At 42.3% G+C, this 22,349-nt stretch overlaps 1 protein-coding gene across 1 annotated transcript in view; it reads right to left on the minus strand.

Annotated features, from left to right (window-relative positions):
- PMFBP1 (polyamine modulated factor 1 binding protein 1) overlaps window positions 1–22,349 on the minus strand; it is a 116,230-nt gene that overhangs the window by 19,178 nt on the left and 74,703 nt on the right. The window contains exons 7-13 of the mRNA XM_021093858.1: window positions 14,903–15,145; window positions 11,457–11,678; window positions 5,715–5,885; window positions 5,308–5,418; window positions 2,753–2,879; window positions 2,502–2,659; window positions 846–1,086 (exon numbers count right to left, since the gene is read on the minus strand). Of these exons, the coding sequence (XP_020949517.1) occupies window positions 846–1,086; window positions 2,502–2,659; window positions 2,753–2,879; window positions 5,308–5,418; window positions 5,715–5,885; window positions 11,457–11,678; window positions 14,903–15,145 (1,273 nt within the window). The remainder of the gene's footprint in view (window positions 1–845; window positions 1,087–2,501; window positions 2,660–2,752; window positions 2,880–5,307; window positions 5,419–5,714; window positions 5,886–11,456; window positions 11,679–14,902; window positions 15,146–22,349) is intronic.

Below are 22,349 nucleotides of genomic sequence, written 5' to 3' on the forward strand. Positions count from 1 at the left end.
TGGAAGAATAAGGGACCTGTTGTGTCTCCAAAATGAAGAAAGAGCTGTTGAGGAGGGGGCGGGGGGCAACAGCCTGGACACAGAGCATTAAAGGAAGGTAGACGTGCTTTGGACCCTCTTTTTTGTTTCAAATCAATGTCACTCACATTAAATTGATAGAGGGTACAGAGCAGCAGTTTCTGGTAAACTCACAAACATTCCCAGCTGACTCCCACCTGAGGACTCTTGCCCTTGCTATTGCCTCCACCTGGAATCTTCTTCAAGACCTTGGCCTGGGGGCCCCCTTTCTTCATCTACTATCAATATCTAATTCCAGGAGGTTTTTTATAACCCCCAAAGCAACCCCATATCCAAGGCAAGAAGTACTGGTGACCTTTGAGAAAGCACTTTCAGCAGAGGGGCAGGGACACCACCTGCAGTGCAAGCTGTGCAGAAGAGAATGTGTTTGGAGGCCAAAAAAAAGGAGAGAGGGAGTTAAAAGCCAGGGAAGGAAGCAGGGAATGAGGTGAAAGAGGTCCTGTAGAAGGTAGAGAGCAACGTGGTGCAAAGAAGCAAGGTACACAGCCCTGTCCTCCTCATGGCAAGAAAAGGAGAGGAGCTTCAGCTGAGATGCTGAGAAAAAGGAGGGCGTGTGAGATCACCTGCTTTGTGGCGGGGGTAGGGGGTGGGAGGCTGCAGAGAGAAGGGGAGGTTTCAGGGAGGGGGGAGGCAAGCAGCTTAGAGGGCGGTGCTAACCGCTGTGCGATAGGGTGAGATCAAGATCAAGAGATAGTTAGAGATCACTGGGCCTGCTCCTGGCCCTGTGTGCAGGAAGTGTGTGGGGACAGTGCTGGCCCAAGCCTCACCAGCCAGCCTCTGCTGCTGCTCGGCATCCTCCAGGCAGTCCTTCAGCTTCTTGATCTCGGCTCGCAGGTGCCCATACTCCGCCTTGCACTTATCCTGCTTCGCCTCCTGGATGGAGAGTTCGAGTTCACTGGTCACACACTGCTGCTTCTCCAACTCCATCTCCTTTTTCACGAGGTTGTTCTGAACTTGCGACATTTCCTTCTCTAGCTCGTGCAGCATTTCATCTTTCTCTTGGAGGAGCTGAGGAAAGCAAAGCGTTAAAGCTGATGAGGGCCTGAGCCGCACAGGGTGAAGTCAGAGGTGATCTTGAGCCCTCTTGGGCCACCGTATTCTCTCGCCTGGACTCCCTGCCACCCCTCAGGCTCTTCCCAACACACCAGCCAGAGGTGGGCCTTTAAAAGTGCAAGTCAGATCTTGTTATGCCTCTGCTCAAAACCTTCCACTGGGTCCATCTCACTTAGAAAAAGGTCAAAGTCCTTACAACTACCTCCTGGGATGCTTACAATCTGGTACTTGGCTCCCTGTCTGACCTCACCTCTTGCCACCCCTCCCCTCTCTGCTTCAGTTGGTCTCCTGGAACATTCCGCACTGACTCCCACCTGAGGGCCCTCACCCTGGCTATTGCCTCTGCCTGGAATCTTTTTTTAAGACCTCAGCTTGGGTGATACCCTTATTTCATTCAGATTTCTGCCCAAATGTCCCCTTATCAAAGAGGCCTTCCCTGACCACTCTGGGTAAAACAGCCACCAAACTGTCTGAGGAATTTATCAGTCCCAAACAACGGAGCACATATGAATTTTGTTGTTTGTCTCTACAGACTAGAAGGTAAGCTCCATGAAAGTAGGCGTGGCGCATGTTTTATTATATTCGTAATGCCTGGAAGAGTGCTTGGGGTATCATAGGAGCTCAGAAATATTTGTTGAATGATTATATGAGTGACTTAAAACTGCTTTTCTAGACTGCTTGCTTCATCTCTCCAAATACCTCTATTTTGACTGGTGAATCACCTCCAGACTTTGAAACAGGAAGTTTGAATGATCAGCCAATCAACTGGATTATTTCTACTAGCTCTGATGAAATTTGAGAGTTGAAACAGTACTGACTACAACAACTTGCAGTGGTTTCAGAGCATTTCTGCCCTTGGTTCCACTCTTAGGCTTTTCCAGGAGCTTGATTCAGGTTGGCAACTACAGATCACCTAGGGCATACATAGTTCCACTAATATTTTCAAACTGCCTGATTTGCATATTCATGAGATATTTGTAATTTTAAAAATTGAAATTCACTTGACATTGTCAACAAGAACGGCTACACATTATTTTATAGAATTTCTAATACCGAGCATAAACAAAAGCATAGGGAACAATAGGAGTGTGTCCCAAACTCCCTGCCTTGCAGGGCAGGGGAAAAATGCTTTCTCATGGACTCCATATCTCTATTATGGCCCCTGATATTTTATTTATTACATGCTATGAGAAATTCCAAGGAAGAGCTCAGAAGTGCCCATGGGCCTGAAGCACCACAGTCTCGCTGCACACATGTGGATGCTCCCCCAGCAATGGTGGTAAGTGCACAGCTGCAGAACCCACTCCAGCCAAGGCCTGGCCTCACGCCTGTCCTGTTGGCAGTTCCACCCAGGGAGTGCCTCACCTTACCTTGTCTTTGTTCAGACCAAGCTTCTGGGTCTCAGTGAGCTGCACCTGCAGCTCCTGCAGCCGCCGTTGCAGGATGATGACCTCCTTATCCTTCCTTTCCACGTGGGCAGATGTCTCCTCCCGCAGCCCATGCAGGTCCAGCTCCAGCTTCATCATGTCTGCATTGGGACGAGACAGAGTGCTTCTTGCTCTGAGGGAGTCTCCAGCTTCCCTGGCTCCCCACCAGGGCAGACTGTGGGCCCACAGCTTACCCTTCATGATGTTTTTCTTCTGTTCTGACACGGCTTCTAGCTCCATGCGCAAGTCCTTCACGAGGTTCTGGTACTCCTCCACGTGCAGGCACTGGCTGTCTTTCTGCTCCTGTAAGTGCTTCAATATCTGCGAAGGTCAAAGAAGAGAGCACAGGGTGAGGACATGGCTGAAGAAGGCTTTCTAGAATGCCGAGTGCCCACAGCGGGCAAATCACAGGGATAGAAAGAAGTGTTGCCAGGCCTTGGGGGGAGGGAGGATGGGGAGTGACTGCGTGTGGATATGGGTTTCTTTTTGGAGTGATGAACATGTTCTGGAATTAGTAGTGATGTTGCCCAGCTTTGTGATGATACTAAAAACCACTGATTGTACACTTTAAGTGGTGAGTTTCATGGTATGTCAATTCTATTTCAATTTTTCAAAAAACAAAAAGGGAGTTAGGAGAAGGATATGGCAGACTTCTCATGCTCACAAGGAACAGAATGTGCACAGGAGCCACCCTGTCCTTCCTGTGATACTTAGTGTCACTGCAGAAGGACCTGATGTGTGCCAGGCACTGTCCTAGGTGCTGCAAATGACACAGACACCAATCCTTGTCCCCAGGGAGTGGGCCTTCTGGTGGGGTGAAACAGACAAAGACCATAAGGTAGTGACTTGTAGTGACTTACAGAAAATGTTCAAAGTTGCTAAGTGCTGTGGAAGAAACACAAAAGAGGATTGGTGGTGTAAGGGGTGGGGGCAAGGGTGTGGGGGTGCAGTTTTAAATAGGGTGGATGGGTTGACTTCACTGAGAAGATGGCCTCTGAACAGGGACTTGCTGGAGGTGAAGAGGTGAGCCACCTGAGGGAGGAGATGTACAGACAGGGGGACAAGCTGGTGACAAAGCTCTGGGGGAGGGGAGAGAACACAGAGGAGGCCAAGTGGTTAGAGTAGGCAGGTGATGGGGAGAGGAGAGGAGGAGGAGGAGGAGAGGTGAGGCAGTTAATGGGCAGTTGTATCACATGGGACTCTGAGTCCCTGGAAAGAACTTTGGCTTCTATCCTGAAGGAGAGGGGAAACCAGAGAAGACAGGAACAGGGGCTAAGGAGGAACAGTTTGTTGTCTGGGCATCAAGAAATGCTGGGGAGATAGGTGATTTCAGCGTTGAGTGGGAGGGAGGGCTGCAGCATGAAGACAGAGCGGGACAGTTGGAGAAATACCAGGCCATCACCATATGACCTGGATATGTGGGACTTCAAGGCCAGCTGAGGGAGGACAGGATGGCTGGTATTTCCAGTCCTAAGAGAGTATTCACATAACATGAAGGCTTTGGGTATGATATATAAAATGGTGGGGGAAAGCGGATCTGCTTTTTGAGGAAGTCTGCATCATTAAAAAAAAACTGGAGTTAATTCATGTTTAGTGGATATAGAGTTTCAGTTTTGCAAGTTGAAAAAGTTCTAGAGATGTATTGCACAACAATGCAAATATACTTAACACCACGGAATGTACACTTAAAAATGGTTAAGGTGGGCAATTTCATGTTACATTTTTTAACCACAATAAAAATTAAAAAGTAAGGGAGAAATAAAGACAATTTTCAGATGACGCCCCCCCCACCCCAAACCATGGAGTGTATGAGATCTTGCTGTAGGTCAGGATATGAATAACATGGAACTGACCTTTAAGATAGATATTGACAGACATCTAAGGAGGAACTCCAAAGTTCATTCCAACTTCATGGGATCAGAACGTCCTGGAAACAGAAGTGTTCTGCTTCCCCACTAGAGGATCCCTTGGAGAACTGATAAGTGTTGACTCTCTCTGCCACTCTCGTTTGCCACTATTTCAGCCTCAGCATGGCCTCATGTGGCTGGCTTTGCCTTGTACCTCGAGACCTCCTAGAAGGGAACCTAACCTAGTTTTGACTATCAGTTGGTTAAATCTTTCGATCTGTTTACATGGTTTATGATGAGATGGAGCACTACTTACTGCATTAATGAGGCATCTGTTTACAGGGTTTAAATGCTTATTTGTTATTAGAATCAATTTTTTTTGGTCATGCCTGTGGCATGTGGAAGTTCCCAGGCTAGGAGTCGAATCAGAGCTGCAGCTGCTGGCCTATGCCACAGCCATAGCAATGCGAGATCTGAGCCACATCTATGACCTGGAACATAGTTCATGGCAATGCCAGATCCTTAACCCACTGAGTGAGGCCAAGGATTGAACCTGCATCCTCATGGATGCTAGTTGGGTTCTTAACCCGCTGAGTCACAACGGGAACTCCATAGATGGTCCTTTGAATCCAGCAAGCCAACAGGAGTTTCTGTCTTGTTTAGGTGTACAGTTGGATGTGCGTTGAGAACCGCAACTGCAAAATTCATTTCCAAAATCTAATCATGCCAGACACACTCCCTGGGGGCTTGGCATGTATTATATACAGTGTCCTTGTGGCAGGGCTAACCAAGGTTACAGAAATGTGAAATAAAATATAAAAATATAAAAATGCAGGAAAACCCAGAATCAGACCCAACTTCACCCAATCCCACCAGGCACAGATGAGCAAAAGTTCTCCCACCTTTTTGATGTCTTCACAATCTTCTGAGGAGCTAGGGGGATGTCGGTGTGTGGCTGTATAGGAAGCAAAGTCTGCCTGTAATTTTATCAAAGCCTCTTCACGCTCCAGAACCTGCAACCGAGCTCAGGTCAATTATGCTGGATGATCAATGGAATGGGGTTATTACTAATGCTATTTTTGTAGTGTGTTCCCTTTCAGCCCAAGTTTTTTGCAGCATTGTATAATTCATATTATACGAATTAGGGAGAAGGAATTATGTTCTCAAACTTATAACAAGTTTCATGAAGGCATAGACAGTGATTTGTCTTGAGTCCATCAGTGGCCACATTTAGGTGACTCTCTTCCTCTTTTTCCTTGTGACTTTATTTTGGGCCTCTTGGGGAAATGTTCTAGAAGGAGACTCTTACCAAAGCGTTACTGCAGGCTAGCTTGTTTCGAAGTTCCTGTATTAGATCATCCTGTTCAGAGACCTTTTGCCAGACTTCAGACAGTCGTTTCAGGGTCTCCTGATGCTCTTGAATCATGCAGGGAGAAGTGTATATACGCACCTTTGAATGATCACCCTTGTTCTCGGTCTCCTGGGACACGTAAAAATAACAAGTGGGTTTTGTTTCACAATTTTTGAGTTAATTTCACAATGTCATGAACATTCTGAAAAACTCTAGACCTATATTCTACAAGTTTATGCTCATATATGTGAATCACTGCTTCTTTAACAAAAGAAAAAAATTAACAAGTGCACACACAGTAAAAAGTTCGAAGAGTTTACAAGAGAATACACTAAAAAGTCAGTCTTGACCTTCTGCGACTCAGGTCCCCTTTTATATGACAGTCTTTGTTACCAGTTTTTTGCATATCCTCCCAGGGATAATTTATGCATATTTATATGCATATCTATGTATAAGTATATAACCCTCTACTTTTTTCCCCACCCAAATTAAAGTCTTCTACTTATAATTCTAAACACTGTGTTTTCACTTGGCAATTTATTTAGGATATTTTCTATACTGTTTTACTTGTGGATCTATCTTCTTTTAAAACTAATTTCAAATTTCACAATATATATATGCATACATATAAAATCTTCCTAAAACACTGTAACATTTCAGACAAGTCTAAATTTCTCTTTGACCACTACCTCTAATCCCATACTTGCTGCATTCTCCAGAGATGACAATTTGTGCATATCCTTCTAGAACTTTATCTATGCACTTATATACATTTAAATGAATATTATAGAATACAGATATTATTTTGTCTTTTTGAAATATGCTATTTTTTTCACTCAACAAGATATCTTAGAAATTTACCCATGTTAGTACATATGTTTCCACCCTTCTCTTTTAAATTGCTTTTCAACAGTCTGGAGGTACCTTAGAAAATTATATATAGAACTACCATATGACCCAGCAATCCCACTCTTGGGCATATATCTGGACAAAACTTGCCTTGAAAAAGACACATGCACCCACATGTTCATTGCAGCACTATTCACAATAGCCAAGACATGGAAATAACCTAAATGTCCATCGATTAAGAAGATGTGGTATATATACACAATGGAATACTACTCAGCCATCAAAAGGACAAAATAATGCCATGTGCAGCATCATGGATGGAATTAGAGATCCTCTTACCAAGTGAAGTAAGTCAGAAAAAGAAAGACAAATACCATATGATATCACTGATCTCTGGAATCTAATATATGGCACAAATGAACCTTTTCACAGAAAAGAAAATCATGGACTTGCAGAATAGACTTGTGGTTGCCAAGGGGGACGGACTGAGGATTTGGGGTTAATAGATGTAAACTATTGCCTTTGGAATAGATAAATGATGGGATCTTGCTGTGTACCACTGGGAACTATGTCTGGTCACTTGTGATGGAGCCTGATAATGTGAGAAAGAATGTACACATGTATGTGTGACTGGGTCACCTTACTGTACAGTAGAAAATTGACAGAACACTGTAATCAGCTATAATGGAAAAAATAAAAATCTTTATAAAAAGAAAAAAAAATTGCTTTTCAATGTGTTTATCCAGCCTCCTACTGATAGGAATATATGTTGTTTCCAAGTTTTTTCTAAAATGAAGCTTAAATGAATATTTTTGCACATAAATCTTTGAGTACCTATTCTAGTATATGTGCAGATTAAATTTGTAGAAGTAGGAATCTATTTAAGTAGGATCTATTTAAAAGTTTGATAGATACTGCACACTTGTCCTTCAATTAAAAAAGTACCAATTGACACTCTCATCAACATGAATGTGTTTTTCTAGAACTGCATTTTTAAAAATAATTTTTATTTTTTTCCATTATAGGGGGTTTACAGTGTTTTGTCAGTTTTCTACTGTACAGCAAGGTGACCCAGTCACACATATATGTGTACATTTTTTCTCATGAGATCATGCTCCATCATAAGTGACTAGATATAGTTCCCAGTGCTATACAGCAGGATCCCATTGCTTATCCATTCCAAAGGCAATAGTTTGCATCTATTAATCCCAAATTCTCAGTCCATCACACTCCCTCCCCCTCCCCCTTAGCAACCACAAGTCTATTCTGCAAGTCCATGATTTTCTTTTCTGTGAAAAGGTTCATTTGTGCCATATATTAGATTCCAGAGATCAGTGATATCATATGGTATTTGTCTTTCTGACTTACTTCATTTAGTAAGAGAGTCTCTAGTTCCATCCATGGGGCTGCAAATGGCATTATTTTGTAGAACTGCATTTTTTTTTTTATGCCTTCCTCTAGATCATCTGAAATCATGCAGGAAGGTTACTACCCATTTATTGGCCTGCATTAATAATGGCGTGAACTGATGCAGACAGGCAAAAAGGAGCCAAAAATCTAGTTTGGATGGTAGATCCTTTCTCCATTAAACTATTTCCCTAATTGGGCTTTTTCAGGCAAAGTTAGAAATTGTTCACATGCACTGAGCATGAAAGCTGCCCATGAGTATATAAATAATTCATACATGTCCCATGTATATGTGGACGAAGGACAAAAAATATGAGATCACTAATATGAAGAATTAATAAAAATTATACAAAAGAACTTATTTATAAAATAGAAACAACTTACAGACTTCAAAAACAAATCTATGATTACCAAAGGCGAAACACTGAGGGCAAGGAAAGGAGGTTGGGCTTAACATACGCACACTACTATACATAAAGTAGATAAGTAACAAGGACCTACTGTCTAGCACAGGGCAATCTACTCAGTAGTGTGTACTAACCTGTGTGGGAAAAGAATCTGAAAAGGAATGGATATATGTATGTGTATAACTGATTCACTTTGCTCTACACCTGAAATTAACATAACTATAGTTCAATAAAAATAAAATAAAAGTAGAAGCTGTCATGTTCCATAGGGTATGATAATTTCTCCCAAATATCTAACTTTAAAGTAAGTTAACATGAATTCGAATTTCACCAAGATGTACAAGAACGGCCAAGAAATATCTGAACATAAAGAAAAGTCCTGCATTAAAAGGAGCTACCAAGACATACTATCAGTTAAAGCCACTCTAAAAAAACCTCTGAGGCTGGTGCAGAAATTGGCAAGTAGAGCAAAAGACCAGAGAATCCAGAAAGACGCTCAGTATGTATATTTAGGTGGTACTTCAAATCAATGGGGAAATGGTGGGGCGTTCCAAGTGGACTAAAGATAAATATATAAAAATACAAAATTATAAAAGTGCTAAAAGAGGAGTTCCCGTCGTGGCGCAGTGGTTAACGAATCCGACTAGGAACCATGAGGTCGCGGGTTCGGTCCCTGCCCTTGCTCAGTGGGTTAACGATCCGGCGTTGCCGTGAGCTGTGGTGTAGGTCGCAGACGCGGCTCGGATCCCGAGTTGCTGTGGCTCTGGCGTAGGCCGGTGGCTACAGCTCCGATTCAACCCCTAGCCTGGGAACCTCCATATGCCGAGGGAGCGGCCCAAGAAATAGCAACAACAGCAACAACAACAACAACAGACAAAAAGACAAAAAAAGACAAAAAAAAAAAAAAAGTGCTAAAAGAAAATACAAGATAATCAGTGATGTTGAGCATTTTTTCATGTGCTCGTTGGCCATCTGTATATCTTCTGAAAATACAAGATAAACTTTTGCAATCTTGGGGGTGGTGAAGGCCCTCTAAACAATACATAAAACCTAGAATCTATAAATAAGTACTGAGAAGTTTAATACCATCAAAACTAAAAAATTTTCATATGTTGAAAAATAGCCATTAGTAAGGTGAAATGAAAACTTATAAACTGGGAGAAAATATTTGCAACTTATATAATGAAGATTACTACCTACAATATATTAAGAACCTCCTATAAGACAAAATGAAAAACACTAACAACCCAATAAAAAGTAGGTTAAGGATTTAAACAAGTCATCTTTAAACAGAAGTCCACAGACTGATACACTGAAGAACAGGGCTCAGTCCTTCATTTATGAGGTGGGCACTGTGATATGCCTCTCAGGTCCCCGTTCAACACTGAAGAACTTACTCCTCCAGCTGCTGAGAGTGCTGCCCTAAGATAGCTCTCATCTGTCGGACCTTTTGGGGGTTTGCTTGGGCTGAAGAAAACTTTTGCCCAAGGTCATGGCTCTTCCTAGGGACAGCTCACATCTAATCACTCGTCAATATGAAGGCAATGGGGCCAGCTGCCTTCTCCCCAGTTCAGAATTTCTCTAAAGGTCCTTCCAGCCTCAGGGCTCCCCATGGCATTGACTGAGGCCTCTTCTGGGACTATCACAACTCACCTTCTCCCTCTTCCCTGCTTCTTTACCCTTCCTTTCCCAGGTGTCGATATCAAGAACTCTCTCTAAAAATGTCCTGGATGCCAATCTGTCTCAGAGTCTGCTTCCTGGGGAACCCAACCCACAACTGTTAGAACTAAAGGAAATGAAAATGGTAATGAGACCCACCCCCCACCCATCCATCCGTTTAGCACAGTTTAAAAATACTGAAAACATACTATGTGAGTGTGGGGAAATTATTGTTGGTGTAAGTGTAAACTGGTAGAACATTTTCGATACTCAATTAAGAATTATCTTTAACGGTAAAAACAAATATATCCTTTGACCCACTAATCCTACTTAGGAAAGTACCTCATAGAAATAAGGATGTTTAGGGAGTTCCCATTGTGGCGCAGTGGTTAACGAATCTGACTAGGAACCATGAGGTTGCGGGTTTGGTCCCTGCCCTTGCTCAGTGGGTTAATGATCCGGCGTTGCCGTGAGCTGTGGTGAAGGTTGCAGACGCGGCTCAGATCCCGCGTTGCTGTGGCTCTGGCGTAGGCCGGTGGCTACAGCTCCGATTCGACCCCTAGCCTGGGAATCTCCATATGCCGCGGGAGCGGCCCAAGAAATGGCAAAAAGACAAAAAAAAAAAAAAAAAAAAAAAAAAAAGAAATAAGCATGTTCATTATAGCTTGTTTGTAATAGACAGATCAGTAGACGGTACAGGGTGCAGTCACACCACAGAATACAAGGTAGTAACTAAAAGAGTTGTCAAGATTCACATCTAAAAAGTGAGGTGTAGAACCACATACATAAAATGACTCATTTATGTAAAAAGAAAACCATAACCTTTTATACATACAACTGTATAGCAAAAGGCTGGGGAAGATTGCCAGCACAATTCAAGTGATTGCCTAAGCGGAGGGGAGAGGGGTGGAGAAGGCTGAAGGTGGACTTTTACATTTAATCTCCATAATTTTGTCTAGAGAACCTATATCGTGGGCTATTTGTATAATTTAAAAACGCAATTCAAGGGAAAAAAGTCAGGCATTTTGGCCCTATGCTTTGTGGCTTTTTCCTCCTATTGGATCCTGACGTCATGGCCGGCATGAGTCCTGTGACCTAAACAAGCTCCCCTCCAGACCCCCATGAGAACATGGAAGATTTGAGAGCTAATCTGGTAATTGACTTTCTGCCTTATTTGAAGTGGTGACTGCTTATATTAAGTAAGGAGCCTTGAAAGTCCTAAGGAGCAGTCTTAGAGATGGGAAGGCTAGAAGTTCAAGCGGAGGGCTACAAAACTCCAAGGAAGAATGACATCTGTTTGAAGGTTTGGGTTTCCGGTGAAGAGGCCGGAACTGTCATAGGTTCTACCTGCGAGTGAGTGGTCTGGTTTCAGTCCTACCTGACCGACGATCCCGCTGAGCTCTCCCTCCAGCATTTTCACTTGGCACTCCAGTAACTCGATGTTGCTCAGGGAAGTCTGGTATTTATCTCTGTAGAGGTTTAAACTCCTTTCTAGGGAGACGATCTTATCCCCAGCCAAGGCAAGTTGCTCCTGGGCCAAATGGAGCTTCTCCCCTGCGTTCTCATTATGATTTTCCATTTCCTCCTCGTAGAGAATCACCTGTTGGTGTAGGAATGAAACCACACTGAACCCACAGAAGCAGCTAATGAAGGAAGGACATGGCTATAAGATCCCATGCAGAGGAGTCTTACATCTTTTTTTTTTTTTTTTTTTTTTTGCTATTTCTTTGGGCCGCTCCCGTGGCATCTGGAGGTTCCCAGGCTAGGGGTCGAATCGGAGCTGTAGCCCCCGGCCTACGCCAGAGCCACAGCAACGCGGGATCCGAGCCGCGTCTGCAACCTACACCACAGCTCACGGCAACACCGGATCGTTAACCCGCTGAGCAAGGGCAGGGATCGAACCCGCAACCCCATGGTTCCTAGTCGGATTCGTTAACCACTGCGCCACGACGGGAACTCCAGGAGTCTTATATCTTAACTAGAAACCCTGATGTAAAGAATAGGCCCAGAACAGAACTAAAAGCTACAGTATATAAAATAGGAATGTTAATGATTAGAAATTAAAAGAAAAAGATTGTCTTATTTAGGTGGTAAGCTTCTTAAAGGCAGGAACCATTTCTATTTCCTGGTCCACCTGGTATGTAGTTTTAACTCAATAAAGAATTGCGAGTTAATTAATAGCAATGAGTTTGTATAGCTCCAATTTTTAAGGGCTTGAAATGCCATTATTTTTTCTTTCCTAGTTACCCTCTAGAGGTCTAATTTAGAAAATGTGGAGCCCCTCATGAACACTGGTCCATGTCAGCAGAGTTGCCTAGAGATAGTGGGGGAATGTGACCTGAAGTTCCTCTGGGATTTGCACTATCCTTATTTATACTTCCTTTTCTTTCTAATCAATTAATTAGTTAACCAACTGACAGATATTTATTGAATGCACATGAACAAAGTCTTGGGCGCTTAGGTGTCTATATACCTATACAACACAGGTTCCTCCCTTAGAGAGTTTACGAACTCTTACGGATTGGGGGAGATAGGATTAAAAATTAGCAAACAGCTGTAGAGTGTGCTAAATTGTACGGCTTACATTGTATGTATTGCAGGAGTTAAGAGCAGGAGCGTCATCAAGGAAAGCTTCATTTGGGTTTAAATAGTTGAGTAGAATTCAGATAAAACGTATTCTGTTGGTCTAAGCTAATTTATTTGCTGTCTGCTATTTGAGATTCACCTTAGGAAAAGATCACTTAGTTTGAGGTGTTTATTAGGTAAGGAAAAGAGGAGAAGAATATTTTATATTCAGATGTTTGTAACAGAAGCTGTCAGTGAAGCCTGCTCACATCCCCTTGACACTCACCATTCCTTTGCATGCTAACCCCATTCCAACCACAAGCATCTTCACTTCTCTGCTGAGGGATGCTCTGGCCCAGAAGCCCACTCAGGCAGAGGAGCAAGACAAGGCCAGTGACAAGTACTGGGGAGTTAATACCTCAACCGATGACTGGGGCATGGGCTGCGATCAGCCTGAATTGCGTTCGACAATATCTCCCAGAGTTCTCGGAAGGAATGAACCTGTGTTTCCCATAGGGGTGATCTTCTTAGCGACTTTCTTTAGGGGCTTCCCATGCTCATTTGATTCACTTTCCTATTCTCTCACCATGCTTCCTAGGATCATCTCCTGAATTAATCAGTACTTAGATTCATCTCCTTGTCTTAGGGTCTGCTGTTGGGAAACCCAACCTTAGACAGAAGTTTGATGCTTCTGTGACCAACGTGTTGGGGGAACTTGGCAGAATGCATAAAGTAATTTTTTCAATGCTTTCCCAGTTTGGGCTGTGTTTCAGTGACTGCTGCTTGCTGTAGCCATGTGACTAATAGCGGCTAATGGTATGTAAGTGGAAGTGTTTGGGGATTCTGGAAAGTGTCCTTAAAAGGAAGAAGTGTGCCCTTCTCTCCCTACCCCACCTCCCACTCCATCCTGATTATTTGGAACAAAGATATGATGGCTGGAGCTCCAGCAACTATCTTAGATGACAGAAAAGGGAAGCCTTGAGCTGATGATGGTGGAGCCTAAAAACAGGACCCTGGGGAGCTGATGACACAGGCAGTTACTCTCACAGTCCTAGACCTCCTCTCTCTGACCTTCTTTTATATGTCATAGAAATAACTATCTTATTTAAGGCACTATTGCTTTGGGCTTTTCTGTTACATACAGCCAAATAGAATCCCAAGTAATTCAGGGTCAATTTATCCAGGCTGGATGTTTAAGTTATGATGAACCAGCTAGTTTTAACACAGCCCTGCATTAGCTTTATTAAACCCCGGTTTATGCTCACAGGCTTTGTCTTGACTATATTTTATAGGATAAATTTTATTTTCCCCCTCAATCCTTTCCAGCAAATTCTCACTGGCCATAATATTTCCTTTAAAAAATTCCATGTGCTTTAAGGCCCATCATGGTTCTTAAATAACAGTACCATTCAACACAGTTCTTGGTATTTAATCTTTAAAGGCAGAGGAATAAAATTCTAGAGGAGGCTGCCTGTTGCATTACTTGGAACCCATAGTTTTACTACTGCTAGTGCTGTCACTACTGATTTTAGTTCTATAGCTTTGGTCTTAGGGACTTTACGTGCGATTATACAAGGAAGATACTCTTTGGCTTAAAAAATACTACTGCCCTGGGGCATGAATAGAAATGAATGTTCAGAACGTACTTAAGTCTGTTTGAGGGAATTCCCGTTGTGGCTCAGTGGTTAATGAGCCTGACTAGGATCCATGGGGACATGGGTTTGATCCCTGGCCTTGCTCAGTGGGTTAAGGATCCAGCGTTGCCATAAGCTGTGGTGTAGGCTGCAAATGTGGCTCGGATCCTGCATTGCTGTGGCTATGGGTATAGGCCAGCAGCTACAGCTCCAATTCAACCCCTAGCCTGGGAACCTCAATATGCCATGGGTGCGGCCCCAAAAAGACAAAAGACAAAAGCAAAAAAACCAGAATGTACTTAAGTCTATTTGATCTGAAACTCCAGTCTGAAAAAAAAATGATTTGGTATTCTCAGTGACTGACTCAGACTCAGTGTCTGGTTATCTTATCAAATGTGCCAGGAATTTACATATCACTGAAATCTGATTTTTCTAAAAATGATTGATTTAATGGGCCTTATACCTTTCTCATAACCCTTAATTAAAGAGAGAAGTTTGAGAAAACGTGCTCAAGATCTTGTGAAGCTCTCCTCTGTTAAGTCCAGTGTTTGCTTTCTAGTGTCGTGGCCTGATTTCTGTAGGTACACAGGCATATAGGACATTTCCACAGTTATTCTAGCTATACCTCATCTTCTTTCATTTTGCAGTGATGGTGGAGAATGACGAGGTCAGAAGTCTGCTTCTCCAGGACGGACTGATACTGCAGGAGGGAACAGTAAGAAGTCTGCAACTCCTCGGTGCGAAACTCTAGTTCTTGTTGAAGGGCCAGCAACTTTTTCCTGAGCTGTTGGAGTTGTCTCAGATGACACTGTTTATTGGGCTCAAACTTCATGTGTGACTCCTCGAATGCTAATGCTTGCTTCTTTTTCTGCAATCGAGGTTAAATATACAGAAAGGCTTTAGAATGACACCACGCAGGCATTCACTCCTTGATTTTTTTTTCACTTGTTCAACCACTTACATCCATCTATTCATCCTTTTACCTTTTCATCTCCAGAGCACTTATTAAACATTTCACTTTATTTACAATGAAACATCACGATATTTTCGCTCTGTAGGGAGGATTTAAAAGAAGGAAAAAAGCATAGTTCATTCCTATTATTTAGATGTTAGCATTCCTATTATCTAGGTCAGAAGAAAAAACCATACACATAAGGGACCTACAGAGCGGTATAATGATACACACGATAATATGCTTATGTTCTGTCTTCGTGTATAAAGATAACACAACTGACCTGGAAGGAAATGGATTTCTGGCCATGGTTCTTGGACTAAGTTTGATTATGAACAACACCCAGATAAAAGGACAGACTCTTAGGGAAGTGGCGTTCTGGAATGCCAGAGAAATGGGAGACAGAGATATTGTTCAGGCACGTCAGGGCACTGACTGTGTCTCCTCCTGAAGGTAGATGTGACTGTGCAAATGCAGAGTGTGTGTGTGTGTGTGGGGGGGGGGGAATCGTTCCTTACCAAAGGATAATCAAGCTGAAATGCTGCTAGACCCCTCTTACATTTTCATTCATGAAATAAACATATGCTGAGAACCTATATTGTGTCAGATATTCTGCTGATAGGACCTGTCCTCGTGTTGTTTATTCTAGCACAATTGAGGTCTTTGCACTGATGCTTCTACATTTTCTTGCCCCACATTCCTGTGACATGTGAAAGGGAGGTGGACGAAGGAGGTGGCCTGTGGGCATTCCTTAGCTCCTGTCTCTGCTTATTATCCTTCTACTTACTCTTTAAAACTCTGTCCAAATCCTGCTCTCCTTCCTGTTTTTCCTGCAAAGCTGCTTTGCACCAATACATGCACTTTACTGATACGTCCTTAATGTGGCATTTCACCTGCTGCCTTGCATTGTAATAATCTCCGTGCATCTTATCTTTTAATTAGATTATAAATTCCTGAAGGGCAGGGGTCATGTCTACTCCTATAGGGCTGGGATTAGAGATTCATACACAGCCAGAATTTGAAGGAAATAAGTAAAATAGTGAATAAGCAATCTTGCTGGCTCCCAAGAATTCAAGCTTGTGGCCCCTTGACCTCATTAACAGAGTGCTTTCAAAATGTTTTAAAAATTAACTTTTTTAAAAAACAGTTTTACTGAAGTATTCTTTATATATCACAAAATTCAACTATTGTAAGGGCACAATTCAATGACTGTAGCAGTTTATAGAGATGTGCAACCATTATTGCAATCCAGCTTTAGAATATTTTCATCACCTCAAAAAAGGCCTTATGCCCATTTGTCACTCCTCCTACCCCAGCTCCCGGCAACCACTAACATTCTGCCTCTATGGATTTGCCCTTTCCATATATTTGGTATAAATGGAATTGTATAACATGGCACCTTTTGTGTTTGGCTTCTTTCACTTAGCATAATGGTTTTGAGGTTCATCCAGGCTGTAGCAAGAGTCAATATTCTGTTCATTTTTATGGTTGAATAGTATGAATATACCATAATTTGTCTGTTCACCAGTTGATGGATGTTTGGGTTGTTTTAGTTTTTGTCTATAATGGATAATGCTGCTATGAAAATTAACATTGCAGCCATTATGTGGATATGATATTTTCATTTAATTAATTTGTTCAGCAAAGATTGTAGTATACCTATTATGTGTCAAGCACTCTACTAGGTAATGGGGATACAGAAGTGTATAAAACAGAGCCCTACCTTCCTGAAGTTTGCACTTACTTGGAGGATGGGTGAAGGTGAGAGAGAGAGGGGGAATGAGAGGGAGAAAGACAGCAGATTAAAGAAGCAAATTATGTAGTTTATTAAAAGGAAGAGGTGCTATGGAGGAGCGTAGTGAAGGGAAGGGAGATGAGGAATGCCAGGAAGGAGGCAGGTGAAATTCTGAATTAAGTGTTTTGGGAGGACCACATTGAGAAGGTGACAGCTGAGTCAGGAGTTGGAGGAGACAGGGGAGGAGCCTAGAGGGAATCTACAACAGGAACACTCCAGTGAGAAGTAAGAACAAGTGCTAAAGCCAAGTGGTGGGAAGCCACTCTGTTCTGGCTGGAGCAGAGAGATTAAGAGGGGGGAGCGGAACCAGAGGAGAAGAGAAAGGAAAGGGAGGTAAGGTCCTTTAGGGCCATTGGGACTTTCTAAAATCTTTAACTTTTCCTTTTAGGGAGATGAAAGGCCATTGGAGGGCACTGAGAGGAGAAGTAACATGACCTTTGGATATTACCAAGGACACACTGGCTGTTCTAGTGAAAATGAATTGCAGGGAGTCAAAGATAGAAGCAGGGAGACCAGGGACTTCCCGTCGTGGTTCAGCAGAAACAAAACTGACTAGGACACATGAGGACGCAGGTTCGATCCCTGGCCTTGCTCAGTGGGTTAAGGATCTGGCATTCCTGTGGCTGTGGCATAGGCCAGCAGCTACAGATCTAATTCAACCCCTGGCCTGGGAACCTCCATATGCCACAGGTGCAGCCCAAAAAAGACAAGAAGAAGAAGAAGACAAAGGAGGAGGAAGGGGACGGGGAGGGGGGGAGGAGGAGGAGGAGGAGGAGGAGAAGAAGAAGAAGCAGGGAGATGAGCGAGGAGGTTACTGCAAGAAGCCAGGTGAGAAGGGATGGCAGCATGGACCAAGGTGGAAGCTGGGAAATGTGGCTGGATTTTAGAGATATATTTGAAAGTAGACCCCATAGGATTTGCTTCTGCATTAGAGATAGGATGATGGGAGATAATGGTCATTCAAAGTGGATGACTCCATGGCTTTGGTCTGAGTAACTGGAAAGATGGGGTTTTAAAGAGATGAATCAGTAAGCGCTGGGACCCAAAAGAAAGAAAATCTTTTCTATGAGAGTGGGTGGGGCAGCACATATAAGATAAGGGAGGCTCAATCCAGTTGAGAACCAGAAAGACAACAGCTTACTGGACCAGTCCAGTCTGAAAGAGAAGATAGAAAATGGGCCATGATGGTCACTAGGCAAAAGAAATCCAAGAAAAAGACAAGCTGAGCTCTTGGCTTGAATATCTGGTGTATGTGGCCAGCGGGAAGTTGATGAGACTTCTTTCCTATGCCAGTCAGAGGTGCATTGTATATTTATTTACTCTATGTGGCTATAATTGCCAACATTTATACTAAAGGTTTTTCATTCATTTCAAGATAAGAATGTTGCTGTTCTCACAACTTACCTGTGATTGCAGTTCAGAGAGAAGGGACTTGGGAGTGGTGGGTGTGCACATAAGCATGTTCCCTAGAGCCCAAGTCCTCTGTCTACACAGGTAAGCTGTGGGGTGGGGGAGGTACTTGGAAAAAGACACAGTTATGAAAAAATACTCACTGTGGGTAGAACTAAAGCAAAAGAGTGAACATCTCAGAAGGGCTTATTTTAGTGAAGAAAATACCCAATAAAATCCTTATCAAATTTTGCCCCAATCCTGCTTCTCTTGGCTTTGTTGAAGATGACTTGACCTCTGAAAATTAAGAAATTGGATTCCTGGTCCTGCTAGGGCTTGTGTGTGCAACTGTTGGTGTGGACCTTCCTCTCCACTGATGGGTATGTGTGACCCGGGTGAAAACCGACTGGTCTCCTCATCGTGTATTCCTTCTCTGCTTCCCCTTATGTCCATGTCCCCGTTTTCTCTTCATTACTCAAAAGATTGAGAGAAATGCTCTTCTACTTCTTCTTCTTTTTTTTTTTTTTTTTTGTCTTTTGGTCTTTTCTAGGGCCGCTCCCGCGGCATATGGAGGTTCCCAGGCTAGGGGTCTCATTAGAGTCGTAGCTGCTGGCCTACACCACGGCCACAGCAACGCGGGATCCAAGCTGAGTCTGCGACCTACACCACAACTCATGGCAACACTGGGTCCTTAACCCACTGAGCAAGGCCAGGGACCGAACCCGCAACCTCATGGTTCCTAGTTGGAGTCTTTAACTGCTGCGCCACAAAGGGAACTCCAGAAATGCTCTTCTTTTAAAAGAAGCCAGACTCCTTCCTTCAGGCTTCCCCTCCAAGTACATCATTAATAATTAGGAGTGTTCATAACTGTTCTTGGACTTTAAAGCTTCCTGTGGGTAAAGAAGGTCTTTTCCTAGTGTAAAGCTTAGCAACCTGGCAGTGACACTAGGAACTGTTAATAATTTCTCTTCCTCAGAAGTCATGTTAAACTTTCTGGGTTTAATTTTGGCCTGAGGTAACCCGATAGAACAACGAGATGATGAGAGTTCACTAAAATCTTTCACTACAGGGCAAAAGTAGCACCTGACCTAATTTATCTGGTTATAAAGATCCAAGAACTGCTCATACCTGCAGAGAAACTAGAGTTTTCTTGGATGAGAATTGTTAACATTTGCACACTGTAGATACCTATGGGTTTAAAGGGATCAAATTTCAAAGACTTGGAGGAATGCCTAGAGTTACTTGAGACCTATTAAATGTCTACTTATTTATCTTTAAGGGTTCAAAAGATTATTTTTATTATTTCTAAATGAATAGAAAAAGACATGCTATGAATTATGCCTGCATATCACTTATATTTGTACCAAAGAGCAGTATTATAAAGGCATTAATGCATTTCCTATTGCTTCTTTGCTTTTTAAGTTTTCTTCTTAGTGAAGACATAGATATTATATTAGATTCTGCTTTGACCTTTAAACTGAGATCTAGAGAAAAAGAACAAGTTGGAAATAATCTTATGGAAGTAAGATTAGTTCTTAAAATGACCATCCAGAGTTGGACATGATTCCAAAGCCCATCTGGTCCATCTATGTTTCTCAGATAGATTTCTGTCCAGGCGTCAGCTGTCTTAAAAGATAGAGCATTTGGCCACCTGTAGGAACCTGTTCCCATATTTAGACTACATTTCAGCCCTACTAATGGCCAAAGAGATTACAGTTGTTGCTCCCTCCTTGCCTGTGTGGCCACTTGATCACAGGGGGAAATTAATTGGCCTGGCATGATTCACCTTTTGATAAGTCACGTTGGTTTCCACCCAATACTTTGTGCTTTTCAAGTTGATGCTAATTGATTGATGTTAAGTTCTATATTTTCCCTGATATTGAAGTTAAGCTGACAGGCCTATAATTACCAGGACTGTCCTTTTTCCCTTTTTAAAAAGATGAGCACTTCATTCACTTTTTTTTTCAGTCTATAGGGACTTTCTTTATCCTCTTGAGTTCTCAAAAATAATCACGAGCAGCTATGTAATAACACCTGCCAATTCCATAAGTACTCTTCGAAGTAAGTCATTGGGCCCTGCTGCTTTGCCTAAAGCTGGCTTTTTAAAATACTTTTAAACCATTTTATTCTCTCTTTTAGTTTGTGCTCTCTTCTGTCGCCGATTGGCATAGCTCTGATAAGTGGTTCCCTGATGATTTTTCTTTTTCTTCATTTGAGAGGAAAAGTCTCATCTTTTCTCAGTTACTGTCAGAACTTCTTTCCCTATCTTCGAGGTGCAAAGTGAGATATTTCTCCCATAAGCCTGGCTTAGCCTTTTATCACTGGATGGGTTCATCTACTACTTTTTATACCTTCTACAAATTGCATTCTTGTACTTTCTTGTATGAGTGTAGAACTGAGTGTTTAAGTGACATGCATTTCTTTTGGACCCCATCTTCGTGGTTTAGATATTTTCCTCATTGGTGATCTCTGACTATTAGAGATTCACCTAAAAAAAAAAACCCTCTTTTTATTTTGGAATGTTTTGAAAGATTTACAGAAAAATTCAACAGGTGGCACAGAATGTTCCCATATATTCGTCATCCACCTTCCCCTAATGTTAACCTTTTACATAACCTAGGTACATTTGTCCAACTAGGAAATTAATGGTGGTAGATTGCTATTACCTAGACTACATACTTTATTTGGATTTTATCAGTTTTTCTACTACTGTTTTTTTTTTTTTAACCCATCCCAGGAACCAATCCTAGATTCCACATTGCCCTTAGCAGTTTCACTTACATTTTTTCATTCTCAGTGATTCAAAATGATATCTTTGTGTGATAATTTCCACTGAATGTATTAGTCTTTACATATTTGACTAATTACTTTTAGCTGCAGAAACCAAAATGTTCACAGTTTTAAGCTAAAAATAACCTCCTCCATATACTTCAAAGATGAGTTTGGAAATCTGAGCTCTACTGAATATCAGTATTCCCTCCGTGCCACCACCAAGGCTAAAGGAGCATGGCGAACTGTTCCTTTTCTGGTTTGATCATCATTTTATTATGTGTTTGTTGTTCTTTTCTCTTTTCATGTTGAGGCACTTTTGATGCCCAGGCAGTGTCCGGACTAGAGCGAGGTAAGTGACATGTAAGTTTTAAGGAGGCATTCAGACTCAGGATCAAGCAAGTAGAGGGCTGGCTCCTAAAGAGGAAGTGCTCTCTGAGTTTTGCATCTCACTTATTTTACCCCCACCCCAGCTCTCTCTGTTCCTGGTATTTGGAGCATAACACATTCTTGATTTACAAAGTCACCCACCCCCTGCCTACCACTCCTTTGGTTACATATAACATTGGATATAATATTTTAATTTTTTTCCTCATAACTGTGTGCTGAACTATGACCTCCTACTTATTTCTCCAGCTCCTTGTCAGATATTAATCAAAATTTCAGAAAGTCTCAGGTTCACCCTTTGTTCTCATATTATATTTCCTTGTGGGAGGCAGATCTTACAGGGATTTTGTGAGTGGGTGAGTGTGAGTCTATATCTAATTGTGTATTTGTATGCATAGCCTGCAATTTATATTCGGCACTAAGTGCTGGGGAAAAAAAGAGCCTGTTTTAAAGCTTGTTTCAAGCTGTTAGACCTTCTTCTGGGCAATTAGAATAATAAAATGCAACTAATACCTTTCTCCTTCCAAGTTGCCAGGTACATTTATAAGCCACAGAGCTTTTGCTGACTGGGGGAATAAATAAACTTGCAACAGCAATGGTGAAAATATCCTGAAAATGTTAATATGTGGGAAGAAAGTAAATTATGATAATATTCTTCCAGGATCCATTTAGGAAAACCAGTGGATATTTCTATATTTGTGACCTCCTGGGGAAAGGACAGCAGGGCTCAGTAACATGAGGTAGAATTGCTTTGCTGGTAGTGTTTTTAGGGCATTGCAG

The sequence above is a fragment of the Sus scrofa genome, chromosome 6 (genome assembly GCF_000003025.6).
Source record: "Sus scrofa isolate TJ Tabasco breed Duroc chromosome 6, Sscrofa11.1, whole genome shotgun sequence".
In the NCBI taxonomy this organism is placed as follows: domain Eukaryota; kingdom Metazoa; phylum Chordata; class Mammalia; order Artiodactyla; family Suidae; genus Sus; species Sus scrofa.